The sequence below is a fragment of the Perca flavescens genome, chromosome 23, assembly GCF_004354835.1.
Source record: "Perca flavescens isolate YP-PL-M2 chromosome 23, PFLA_1.0, whole genome shotgun sequence".
Taxonomy (NCBI): domain Eukaryota; kingdom Metazoa; phylum Chordata; class Actinopteri; order Perciformes; family Percidae; genus Perca; species Perca flavescens.
The window spans coordinates 16,310,536-16,323,872 of record NC_041353.1 but is presented as its reverse complement, the minus strand read 5'-3'; the positions used below and the strand labels follow the sequence as shown (position 1 = coordinate 16,323,872).

Here is a 13,337-nt window from a genome sequence, read left to right as displayed (position 1 = left end):
CTGTCTCCTTATTTTTGCTAAACCTGTCGTTCCACTCCTGTCCTGCTGGTGGCAGCAGTGCGCCGCTGTGGTCGGCGGACAGCGACGCCTGTTACACAGGAATCCACAGTAAACACAGACTGTCGCCACATCGAGAACAAGCCAGCTAACGATTACACAAGCAGAAAGGTAAGAAAAAGCTTCGGGTTTTGTGTCTGTTTATTTAAAGATTGGAACTGGAACTGCGAGCTGTTTGTTGTAGACGTTTGTTGTGACTTTTAAGTGTAATGGACCCCGGAACTGGCTACCCTGTCATCAAGTATAACTAGCTAACGTTGTGTGCCTTGTCACGGATGGACAGAAACTGTTCTGCAGGAGCAGTACTGGCAAATGCTCCCTCTAACAACAACAAAATACTGTCGAAAACAAATCGATTTAATTGACTGGATATTCATAGGCGTATTGTGAATAAAAGATGAGGTTGAACAAGCTAAATCAAAAGTCACAAAAAAAACCAAAACAATGAATAAACGAGAGGCACGAACTAGAGCCCGTCTTTTCTGTAATCTACAGAAATCTGATGGCGTCCTTTGAACAGCAATTCTTGCTTTTATTTTCCCTTTTAGTGTTGTATGCTGTATATACAATGTACCACATGTCAGTTATTGTATCTGCAGGGGTTAAACCATATTGTTACCTGACACCCTACCATTATGCCAGGAAATCATGTTTACTTTGAGGGAGTTTCAGGTTAAGTAAACCTTATTATCCCCGTGGGGGCAATTCGTTTAACAGCCCAGCAGAGAATACAAGACAGCAGTTTATACCCAAGGTGCACAACATAACATACAGATTGACTTAAACTTTTGCAGGTGAGCATTTACCTGCCTTTAACGGCCTGCTTGAACTGATAAGGGGTTGTGTTTTGCAAAAAGGATAGGGAAATATTGAGTTACATGCAGTGGTGTGATGTAAAGTACATTTACTCAGGTACTGTACTTAAGTACACCTTTGACATTTTGTGCTTTTCTTGAGTCGTTTCTTTTAATGACACTTTCTACTTCTACTCCACTACATTTCAGATGGAAATATTGTACTTTTTAACTACAGTTATTTGATAGCTTCAATTACTAGTTAGAAATTAAGATTTTTTTGCAAACAAAAACAAAAATTAAAGCTGCAAGCAGTGTTTGATGGCCCTCGCACCGCAACGCAAATCGTCAACAATGAAAAGGGAACTCCCTGCTGAGTTCAATGATACCTCACACAACACTCTACGTCATACAGTTCAGCGCTTTGACTTTGAGTAAATATCTGTCTCTAGATGTCTTCTCTGCAACCAGCTTTTTGGAGCATTACCGGCCAGTCTCTAGATGTCCTCAGGGTAGGACTCTTATGATTTTCGAACTTTCAATTCAAAATGGCGGATTTCCTGTTGGGTTTAGGGTATGGCTCCAATGAGCTTTTTTGTACGTCTTGAAATGATACATATGCATACTGGATTTTGTGAGTCTACATCAAACGTACTGCAGGGGCTCAATTTTGTAAGTTTTGTAGGGGCCGCTAGCGAAGCATTTCTTCACGTCTATCTACAAAACCCTTAAAATATAAAAAAAATGTACCAGGCCTGATGCGTTTGCAAAGTTTGGTGAATTTTTTAGTATGATCAGGTCCCCAAAAAAGCGATTCATTGCCCAGGAAAATTCCCTCAGTTTCAATAGGGCCTTTGCTGCTGTCGGCGCTCTAGCCGTAATAATATGTACAAAAACAATAGGTTACTTGCACTTTCGTGCTTGGGCCCTAATATCTATAAAATATATATCTATAATATAAATCTTAGCAAAAACAGTAGGGTTCCACAGCTCCGCTGTGTACGTTGTTCCCATGCCCCTTCGGGCTTGAACCCCAAATTAAGCTACCTAAGTGTATATTACTATATACTTGACTTTCATATTAGTGTTTCTCAGATGAATAGTTCTCAACATTTTGGCCTCTGGACCCCGAAATCAAACCATAACCGATCCACATAAAATACACTTTCTTTGTCAATGTCTTAATAAAACAACAAAGTTAGTCCTTTCAGTTATATGCGTTCAGTCGCTGTGCCAGTTTTTCACCACACAGAAATTTCTGGTCACATGAGTTTAATGAGTTCCACACTGTGAGGCATACAGATTTTAAGTTTAGGGGAAAAGGCTGCGCTGGTACTGGATCAGTACTCGAGGCATCATAATCAGGACTGAGTCCTGTGCAAACAACATGAGGCGATGCATGGTCACAGCTGAACAGGCGCGTGGGGGAGGTGGAATGGTTTCAGTGGCTGTCAGTACACACTGGGCCCATTGATACCTGTGGGAGCCAGTGCACAGGCCAGCATTCAGACCCGATGCATCTATTCATATTCATCTTTTACCTCAAAGGGATGGATACTTTCTACAAGCTGGTATTGCCTGTGGTCCAGGATTCGGCCAGGACTGGTAAAATCAGGTATCAAGTGTTATCCATCACGTGATCACTACCATCGTGGGTGAACTCAAATACTGCACACTTAAACTTTGGGAAATTGCACGAAACACTGCGTGTTCATCTTTAAACCTGGGATGTGTGTGGTGGTGATTGTCAGTACCAAAGGGGGTCTTACATGAGTTTCACTGCATGTATGTCCTTTAATTTTCTCTCGTACATAGTGGTTTTGTGTTCTCTTAGTCCTCCAAGGACTAATATTATGTTTTTGCAATTATTTTGTACAAGCTGTTGTCCTGTTATCAATAATGAGCATTAGTGCAGTTCAGTGTTTTAACGTTGGTTTCCAATTCCTTCTTTTCTTTGTGGTTCCCCTAGTGATGTGCTTGTCCCATCTGGCATAGTGGGACACTATAGCTGAACCCGCTCCCTGTCCTGTTGCTGTTCCCCCTGAAGACATCCACCACCACCCCCACCTCCCTATCTCGTCCTCCACCTCCTCTTACCTCTCCCCGGCCGCCCCTGTGATGCCTCCCCCGTGCTGTGGCTACCTGTCACAGTACACTCATCATCATCTGGTTGTCTTCCTCCTCACCTTTTTTAGGTAATTTAGGGTATTTTAAAGGTATTCCTCAAACCTGCTACCATTGTAAATGCTAGTGCCTAGATGACCCTGTGATACCAGACACGTGCTCGGAGTACCTGGAAACCCAAATGAGGGCTAGACTGGTACAAGTGGCCTGTCCAGTTTGACTTTGTAAGGCTTTTGTTTTTGTTTCTTAAGATTGTCTTTAATTAGCTCATTGCTTTATTGCATATTCATTGGAAAGAGTCACAGGGAAGATGGGAAAATGACTTTTCACCCAATTTTCACAGCAGTTTTGAAACAGAAATCTCCTCTAATTAGCCACTCATAGCCCACTGAGCCACCAGAACAAACTACAAGAAATCAATGGCATTGAATAAGTGGATGCCAGGTGTACAGAGAGACTGAATGGATGTGTGCTGTAAATATGGGTGAAAGGTTAATGGTGGTAACGTAAGGTTAATGGTGGTAACGTTTCCGAGGTCAGACGAGGTCAAGATAACATGGACAATAAGTAGTGATTTCCAATAGACAGCAGGGTTACTACACAAATTGAAAAAAGTCTGAAAGTATTGAAAATTAATTTACATTTTTTTTTCTCATTGTAGAAGAAAAATATAAAAAAGTGAGGGGGGAAAAAAAGGAAAATGTGCATTTTATAATTGTTTTTGGTATAATCTTGTTTAAAACATGTTTGCATAGGTGTTAATATATTTCTACATTCATCAAAACCAGAAAATTAATTATATTATTAGAAATGTTTATTTCAGTCAGTGCCGTTAATCTGTAATTACAGTAGATGTGATTAGATATCACACGTCTGCAGCCATGTAAAAACACTGCAGCAGGTAGTAGCGCACAATGAATACTGCTGTTCAGTAGAAAAAAATGGGCTTGTGTTTCTACAATAAAGATGTTGATGTGTTTCTTGTGAATTCTTTCAGCAGAATTGAACTGTTACTTCTTTTGGAATTTAGCCTTCTGCATGCCTTATGTGACCTTTGTAGCTTTTAATGGTATTATGTAAACAGTTGCCTTTATATAAACCATGTAGCACTTGAACTGATGTGAAACAAAACAAGAAATAATGTTCCAGTATATTAAACGTGTGTTCAGCATCTCCTCCATCTGAAGTTTGAACCTCGACCTGTTCATTCTGCATGGATGGTTTAGATGCATCGCTGTCAAATCCCCGTAGCCTTTACTTGCAGAGTGAAACTGTTTTCTGTCTCTCCAGCTATGTGTTGCTACATGCGTCCAGAAAGACGTTCAGTAATGTGAAAGTCAGCATCTCAGCCCAGTGGACACCGGCTTTCCAGAATGGCAGCGCACCATCTTTCTCTCCTGGCGAGGTACCGAGCACCAGCAGAACGGAGCCGGGTGACAGCCCATAAACATTCAAAACCCCTGCTGTAGATAAACTGCATTATAATTAACTGTGTTATCTTTGACTGTCCCAGACATGGGAGGAAAATCGTCTGTTTGAGGATGAAAAGCAGGCCACTTTGTTCCTGGGAGCTCTGGACTCCATCTTCCTTTTTTCATATGCAGTGGTGAGCAGCGAACGTGATATTCTGGGTTTAAAGCTATAGTGCGCAGTTTCTGTCGCCCCCATGAGGAATTCTAAGTAATGACGACAACACTGTTGCCGCATCCTCATGACGCAAGCCTTCGGTGATCACGCACCAACCCCCACGCCTTCTCCATGCAGATGCTAGTAGTGTTTAACACGTTAAATCAAGGAGGGCACTGAGGTTTAAAAAAAAAAAACGATGGATTTTTCACAAGATAATTATCTTGTAATATTTATGTCCTCTTCGTCTCCAAAGCTTAACGCTGCTGTTGTCCTTTCTCAGCGGTGACATAAAACGCATCACCCAAGCTTCTGTGCGCGAATGTCGCTGGACTACACCATTTTGTAAACATAGCCACACTGAGAAATACAAAGAGAGAGTTGTGTGGAGCCGATAGGCTTAATTAGCTTTGTAGCAACTCGTTTGGCAATGGCTTGAATGTAACGGACGTTCATTAATATAAAATAGTCACGCACTATAGCTTTAACAAGCTTCTGAGAGTAGCGACTTCCCCCAAAGATATTGTCCTCTTAATTGTCAGTTGGGGTCACTTTGTGTTGGTTCTGTCCACACAGGGTCTGTATCTCAGCGGTGTGATTGGGGACAGAGTGAACCTGCGCTACGTGCTCTGCTTCGGCCTGTGTGGCTCTGCTGTAGTGGTGAGTACATAGACCTCTTTTGTGTGTGTGTGTGCGCGCCTTGATACACAGGGTACTTTGTTTGTGTCAAGTTTTTACATTTAGCATGCTATCCATGTACAGTTTCTTAATTGAATATTAAAGACCAGTTAGCATTTGTTCCCAATACACTGCTTTTTGTGTAATAGTTTGGAAAACAACTTTAGCTGTCTGTGTGTTTGCAGGAGTTTCTGTTTGGCACTCTCACCGAATGGCTCCACATCTACAACATCTATCTGTACTGTGGCCTGTGGGTGCTGAACGGCTTGCTGCAATCAGCTGTCTGGCCCTGCGTGGTGGCCGTCATGGGCAACTGGTTCGGCAAGGCGGGGTGTGTGCCATTTCTCTGTTTACAGAACCTGCATTTATCTAACATTGCTTCGAGCATACAACTGCAACATCAGTCCAGCCTAAAAATATTGACTCAGGTTTGTGTCTGTCAAGTGGAGCTTTATGATACATACACAGAAACGACTCGCACAATGGCGTCCATTCACCAGCGTTGCTGCCAAAACATAGACTCCATTTAGACTCCCTTTTCCTCAGTGGCAGGACTTGTGAACATAATTAGCCAAATATCAAAAATAGCCAAATCACTGAGCTGTCTATGACGTTTTGAAGTAGGTTTTTTTTAATCTGGAATTGTATCAGAGGGCATTTTGAAGAAGAAAAAAAAACTGCATATTGATCAGTTTTTCTAATCGAACTGCATGATGTTGTCTTCCAGCCGTGGCTTTGTCTTTGGCCTGTGGAGTGCTTGTGCCTCTGTAGGCAACATCCTGGGGGCCTTCCTGGCTTCTAGTGTGCTCAAGTATGGATATGAGGTAAGAAAAACACACACACACACACAGACACACACACACACACTTGTCTCATTAACTAAATGCTAACATCAGGTACCTATTTTGCTGTGTGCAGTATGCCTTCCTGGTGACCTCAGTGGTGCAGTTTGCCGGGGGGGTGGTGGTGTTCTTCGGCCTGCTTACCTCCCCAAAAGAAGTCGGTAAGGACTGCAAGGAACACGTAAAAACAAATTGTTTGTGTACTTTCAGTGTATTTAGCTGCATCCCAACATTACCATAAAATGCTGTTCAGGTGACAGTATTACACATAACTGTGAGAGATGAAACCCTAATTGTGTTTTAATGTGTGTGCACTTGGCATGGGTTTTTAGACAGGACCGCCCAACTCTATGTTCACTTTAAATTGATTTTCCCATGGAAGCCATTTTGAAGTTGAACTCTGCCCGAAATAGAAACCATTTAGTGTCTTGATTGCATAAATTGATTGCCAATCTCCACAGCTTGAATGTGTGTGTTTGTGTGAGTCAGGTTTGAGCTTGGAGTCAGAGACTGGACTCAGTCCGGTGGAGAGGGACACAGACAGCCACAGGCCTTTGATGAGCGACGAGGAGGATGAGGCGGAGGCGGAGGCGTACGCCAGACAATACCAGTCAGTTCAGCAGCCGGACGAACCTCTGGCCGAGGCTCCTCGAGCCATCGGCTTCTGCCAGGCTTTCTGTCTGCCTGGCGTGCTACCTGTGAGTCCACAACTTCCAACAAGTCACGACAAATTCATTTACAAAAGGGCTTTGAAACAAACCGAGATTGAATGATGCTAATACATGTCGACTCTGCGTCTGTTTGTACTGCAGTATTCCCTGGCGTATGCGTGTCTGAAGCTGGTCAACTACTCCTTCTTCTTCTGGCTTCCTTTCTACCTGAGCAACAACTACGGCTGGAAGGAGGCCGAGGCCGACCGCCTCTCTGTGTGGTATGATGTCGGAGGAATCATCGGTGAGTGGCAGGCAGATTTGTTTTGTTTTTTTTGCATTTTCTCCCATCCTAATAATAATCATAAATACTATTCGCATGGGATTAGTATCATCTGGAGACCTTGTGTGATTTAGAAATGGTTTTAAAGGCTGCGTTACAGTAAAGTGATGTCATTTTCTGAACTTACCAGACTGTTGTAGCTGTTCTATTATTTGCCTTTACCCACTTAGTCATTATATCCACATTACTGATGATTATTTATCAAAAATCTCATTGTGTAAATATTTTGTGAAAGCACCAATAGTCAACACTGATTTCCTCCATATCGCCCAGCCCTACCCGGAGGCGTGCGGAGGACGGCCAGGGCACTTGGGTCGGGGTTCGGTGTCTTTTTGGGCCAGGCTCGGTAGAGGTTATCAAAGGCGCACACCCTATCATTAGGCCACGGTGGCATCCACGCAGCTTAAGATTAAGTAATATTATAATACAAATTCAGACAAGTAATTTCTTCAAGTGCATTTTGGGTTTAGTATATAAGTAATATTCTCTGATATTACTCTCAGCAACCACAGTGGTTGTAAAACAGTGTTTGAGCCTTCATAATTGTACAGGTCAACAACAACAAAAAGTCTGTAAAATAAGACCTCTCACCTCCTCCTCTTCCTCCTCCTCCTCGTCTGTCCCCTTCATACAAAAAAACGTGCTTAGAGTTGGATGTCTTTTTCTCATTGTGTCTCTGTGTTTTTTGCGTCAGGAGGGACCGTTCAGGGTTTGATTTCGGATTGCATGGGAAAGAGAGCCCCAGTGTTGGCCATGAGCCTGGCACTGGCGATGGGAGCCCTGATGGGATACAGCCGTGAGTACAGAGTTCACCATTAGTGGATCAGTCGGCAACAATCGACGAAAACCCTCATATTATCAGGATGATGGTGGCATTATTACCATAGTGTCACAGTTCTACTCTCTCTCTCTCTCTCTCTCTCTCTCTCTCTCTCTCTCCATCCTTCTCAGGCTCACCGAATGACCGGGTGATAAACGCAGCGCTGTTGGCTACCACTGGCTTCTTCATCGGTGGCCCGTCTAATATGATCAGCTCTGCCATATCTGCTGACCTGGGGAGACAGGGGGCTCTGAGGGGCAATCAGGAGGCTCTGGCTACTGTCACTGGCATAGTGGACGGAACAGGAAGTATAGGAGCTGCAGGGGGACAGGTGAACAAAAAATACAGGGCATTTCATGAGCTAAACTCTGTTCGCTATACAAAACAAATGCATTAAAACAGCAGGAAAAGACAAGATGCTATTACAGAATAAAGGATGCTACCGTTTGTTTTTGATGGGTCTGCCCAGGTAAAGTTGATGCATGTGGTTCTGTGTGCAAGTGTGTGTTTTACCATGGTCAGTGTCTCTCTGTGTTGTGTCAAGGTTTGTCAAGCCACACTTGTCCTGCCACTTTAGTCCATTCCCAATAGAGCCAATATACTGCAAGGAATAAGATTAACACAATATTTGTATTTGTATGTAATGAAATTGCATGTTAGGTTATGTAAATAGTCGTCGACTAGTCATCACTGACCTAATTTATGTCTGTGTCATCCTCTAGTACCTGGTGTCCCTGATTGAGAGCAAGCTGGGCTGGATGTATGTGTTCTACTTCTTCATCGTCATGGTAAGATGGTTTCCTGAAATTGCAATAGGCCTTTTTACCGGCTGTGGCTCGAAGGACTACCGCTACGGCGACGACACGTTTCCCGGATGAAAGTATTCAAATTGTATTATTAGATTAGATTGGATTTTGCATAATTTTGCGTTCTTTCCGGTTGTAGCTGTATCCCTTCTAGCCACAAACCTTTTAACTGAAAACATATTGACATGTCACAGTAGGGAAAGCACAGGTGTAGATAATAAGTGTCACTATGTTACTATGACAAGTCAAAATGTTTGCCATGAATAAGGTCTCCTGCACACTGCCTGCGTGGCGTTTTCTATGTCTTTACACACCAGAAACGTGCTTGACGCGGCGCCGCTGCTGCTAGCCTTGTCTGGACACATGGATGTTTCCCATTGATAAAATGAAATAATAGCGTGCCGTGTTCTTCAACTTCATGTTAAACATAAATACATATTGATTTGATTACAGCAAAGACAACGTCGGCAGTATTGACGGCAAAATAGGCTACAGAATATTTTGTTCTATATTGACAGGTGCAATATTAGAAAATCGATAATTATTTTTGTCTTATTTTTTTTAAATGACATTTATATCTGCATTTATGTCAAAACCTAGAGACCTTTTAAACATCAAAATGTAATTTATTAATATGTATTCTAGGGATGCACCGAATATTCGGCCACCAAAAAGTTTCAACCACCAAAATACTTTTATCACCGAAACAATACAGCCAAATACAATAGAATATACAATACAAATGTTGTGATGACGCAAACAGAAACCGCGACCTGCACATGTGTCGGTACCCGATCCGTTCCACCTGCAAAGCGTCTCCTAAGCAAAGAGGTTAAGACGGACCACAGAGTGAAAACAATGAAAAGTACGCTCTTAGAGTCTGTCAGCACATGTTTCAGTGAGATCTATTCGGATCCTCTGCACTTCATGGCAACTGTACTTGATCCGCGTTATAAAGACCATTACTTGGATGCAGAAATAAAGCAGGGCGCACGAGAAATGATCCAGGCCGCGATGGATGCGGAGAACCCACGAGGAGACGGAGACGGAGCAGCGCACGGAGCAGGAGGAGATCAGAGCACAGAAAAAAAGACTTGTCTCTCTGCACCAGATGAGGGGCATGCACCCTCGTTGTCGGATATGTTCAGTGAAATCCTGCAAGAAAGTGCCTCAAATAATAATAATAATAATAATAATAATAATAGGTAAGCTATTCTGTTCTTAGGCTACTATATACTGTATGTGACTATCAGATTGTAGCCATATTTCTGCTAGATATTTTTTTAATTAAACTTTTAATATTAATTTATACAATTGCAATGCCTTGATTTTAGTAAAGTTAGTACACAGTCATAGCCATAAATGCAATGGTACTAATAATTGGCATAATTTCTTTCGGTGTTTCGGTTTTCGGTCTTGGTTTCCTCTTTTTTGGTTTTCGGTTTCGGCCAAGAATTTTCATTTCGGTGCATCCCTAATGTATTTGTGTCAAAATGACATATACACATCTTTTCGTATTCTATTTTGCCTGGAAACTCTTCCAACACGCTTGCGTGTCACGTGAAGAATAGGCGTTGATTCTATTTCTATTTCTATTCTATGCACTCGTTATCGAGCCGCGCCTGAGACGCAGACAGGCAGCGTGCAAGCTCTAACCTGTTAACATGGGAGCCGAAATAAAAACGGACACACCACGCAGCTGACACGCTTACGCCACGCAGCCAGTGTGCAGGAGCCTTAAGGCCTATCTTAAAGGTGTTTGTTTCTACAATACATTGACATGAATATTACCTTTTTAATTGCCAATTCTTAAGTATATAAATGTATGTTGCATGTTTTGCACAAGTTTAAAGTATTTCAATTTAACCCCATATTTTTTTGTTTTTTGGTGTGCCTCTTTCTTTCATCTTCACTTGTTTGTTCACTGGTGGAAACATGGGTGCAACCTTACCCACAGCAACACTTCACTTCAGCATGTCATTGTATAACATTTAATTAACAAAACCCATTGTGTAACTTTGTGTTTTGATGTTACAGACGGGGTGCAGCATTGTGTTCATCATTCCCTTGCTCTTTAAAGAGGTGCTTGCCATGTGGAGAGACAGACAAGCGCTGCGGCGCCAGCTGTGAACACGTCAACATCTGCCAGCCATAATGTTCCCACTCTTATCAGTGCCAACACAGCAGGGCTGCTCACAAACTGCTGCTTTTAGGTGAGTTTCGCGAGGTATAAAGATTTGTGGGACGCTGTTTCTCACAGCCACCATGGTTTAAGGTGACCTAGAGTTACAGAGCCACCAGTTAAACTCCCACAACAACCAGCGTTTGTCTATTAACACCCATGTGAGCAGGCACCGAGTCTTTGAGCACAACACTGAAATCGTATCCACTCACTAAAAGCCTAGAAATGCAAATGCGCACTTCTTTTAGCGTGAATCCGAGGATTTCTAGGTTGAGCTGAACCGATCGAAAAAGGCTTTACAAGGGACCTAGCTGTCCAGTCTGTGAATTCAGGCCTTGCAGGGCCATCACAGAATGTACTACTGTATATATTTTAGGATTTAAATTGATGTAAAAACCTTTTTAAAAGAGATGCTCCTAAGTTAAGTTCAATAATGTTTGGCCTTTTAGATCAGAAGTTCTTAACTTAAAGACCCCTTTGGGATAATTTGGGTGTCAAGAGTGTCTAAAGAATGTGAATATGAATTGTAATGTAGACATTTTATCGTCAGCTTTTGTAGATATGTATGATCTAGGGATGGGCATGATTAATCGACGATCGATAATTGATTATTAAGAATTTCGTCGACGACGTTAATTTGTCATCGATTAAACTAATGCTGGTTGCGTTGCGTAGTGTGAGTCTTGAAGCAATTGAACACAGTGTGGCAGCAATTAAACATTTTACCACTTGGGGGCAATATTTGACTTCATACTCAGTTACCTGGCTGCGAGTTTCCGTTTTGATTTCAAAAGTAATCATGAAGAAGACACGGCGAAGTGTGGCGTGGGACCGTTTAGATTTTTTTTTTTTTTTAAAACGACTTAGTTCACTGCAAATACTGAGATGCCGTGTATAAGTACAAGACGTCCACGACGAAATGATGTATCCTACCACTAAACAAAGTGTATCCGAGCGTGTTAATGTCGGTGGCGGCCGCGGTGCGTCCTGCTCTCAGTCTCGACCTAGCATAAACTGGGCGTTAGCACGGAGAAGCTGCAATGCACAACGAGCAGAGAAAATTACCCAAGGGACCTGCAAGTTCCTTGACATGGATATTGGAACCAGCATATCACATTTCGTCATGATGTACCATCACCAGACTAGTAGAAACTCACTACGAAGAACGGAATAAGGTTCCCCGGGCTGGCCAAGTTAGCGCGGAGGTACCTGTGTATCCCGGCAACGCGGGTGTTTTTGGCGGCTGGACTGACGGTCACCAGGTAGCGGTCGCGTCTGACCCCAGATGATGTCAACATGCTTATCTTTCTCAACACACATCAGTAGACTGGTGCCGAAGTTGTATCTGAGTTAGCCTACTGGTTATTTTTTATTAGGCTTTGTCCCGTGCCTTGGATCATTTTGAGTTACATTCTGTTTAAGAACGCCGGCTCGCAGCTGCAGGTTCTGCTGCTTCAGAGCGCCGCAGCGCATATATCTATAATCTATGTCTATATCTATAACCTCCAGTTTAACTGCCACAAGTTGTTCTTCTTGTAATTAAGATCTCATCGAGGAAAAACATGCTGTATTTTTGTATTTTCATTGCATTTTTAATTTATAAAAAGTTAAATAAATAATTAATTTTAATATAAAAATATTAATGATTAATCGATCGTTAATTCTCCCGACGATCGACGAAGAAAATGTAATCGAATGCCCATCCCTAGTATGATCTTTTTGTTGTTTTCGGTCGAGATAATGAATATTGCACTGTAGTACAGTAGACAAAGTCTTGAAGATTTTAGTGAACCACTCAGATCTTAAGCTTGGTTTCTCTTGTGTACAGTGTTGTGTAATCAGGGTTAGAAGCTATACTGTCTGCGGGGACTGGTTCTCTCGATTCTGTGTATGTGTCAGTCACTGATTGATTTACTGTATGCTCATTCCTTTTTCAAGTTTTATTGTCTTAAGTCACATGCAATTGCCATGAAAACCCACACAAACAGTGATAGAAACACAATAAGAAAAATCTACCATTGTCTGACACATTAAGTTTACAGTGTAGCATGCCTAATGCACTTTAAAGTGTAAACATACTGACATTGCAGAAGAGACACATGTTGCCTGTTTGTAGCAGGAGCTGCACCTTCTCACGGTTGTTTGGGGAACTTGACTGCCAATCTGTGTCTGAACAGATTTAAAGGCCAATAAAGGTAAATTACTCATGATCAGGGTGGGAAATGGTCATAAAGTATAACACCAGCCATATGCTAGTTAATAATTGGGCAGGTCGTCTACTTTACTAGACACTGCGGTCAGTAACCAGCCATCATTTGGGGGAAGATTGTTTTGGTTCAATAGAATTTGTGATTATTTTTTTTTCAGCCACTGTGGCCAGTAGACACAACGTTTAGTTTTCTCTGTTGCATGTCG

General features: G+C 42.2%; 1 protein-coding gene and 1 long non-coding RNA gene across 4 annotated transcripts; one reads left to right on the top strand and one right to left on the bottom strand.

The window, feature by feature from the left end:
• Window positions 1–64: 64 nt before the first annotated feature.
• Window positions 65–12,440, top strand: slc37a3 (solute carrier family 37 member 3). The gene is made up of 14 exons (XM_028570394.1): window positions 65–168; window positions 2,821–3,046; window positions 4,266–4,380; window positions 4,489–4,581; window positions 5,178–5,261; window positions 5,465–5,610; window positions 6,007–6,103; window positions 6,198–6,282; window positions 6,611–6,819; window positions 6,934–7,075; window positions 7,809–7,910; window positions 8,066–8,265; window positions 8,657–8,722; window positions 10,778–12,440. Exons 2-14 carry the CDS (start codon window positions 2,970–2,972, stop codon window positions 10,868–10,870), a joined length of 1,509 nt encoding a protein of 502 aa, XP_028426195.1. The 5' UTR covers window positions 65–168; window positions 2,821–2,969; the 3' UTR covers window positions 10,871–12,440.
• LOC114549995 (uncharacterized) lies at window positions 7,715–12,358 on the bottom strand. Of its 3 annotated transcripts, none has more exons than XR_003691640.1 (5): window positions 12,080–12,358; window positions 8,630–8,735; window positions 8,448–8,535; window positions 8,072–8,251; window positions 7,715–7,894 (listed from the first exon to the last, which is right to left on the bottom strand). It is a non-coding gene; the product is annotated as an uncharacterized LOC114549995 (long non-coding RNA). The 3 variants fall into 3 exon arrangements; XR_003691642.1 differs by having other exon boundaries at window positions 8,660–8,735; XR_003691641.1 differs by having other exon boundaries at window positions 12,132–12,358.
• Window positions 12,441–13,337: the final 897 nt, after the last annotated feature.

What these genes read in the sequence shown, in the direction of transcription:
- slc37a3 (XM_028570394.1), top strand. Translation starts at nt 2,970, where the DNA reads ATGCCTCCCCCGTGCTGTGGCTACCTGTCACAGTACACTCATCATCAT. An exon ending in TACCTCCCCAAAAGAAGTCG is followed by an intron (nt 6,283 to 6,610) that starts GTAAGGACTGCA and finishes TGTGTGAGTCAG; the next exon opens with GTTTGAGCTTGGAGTCAGAG. An exon ending in TAGGAGCTGCAGGGGGACAG is followed by an intron (nt 8,266 to 8,656) that starts GTGAACAAAAAA and finishes GTCATCCTCTAG; the next exon opens with TACCTGGTGTCCCTGATTGA.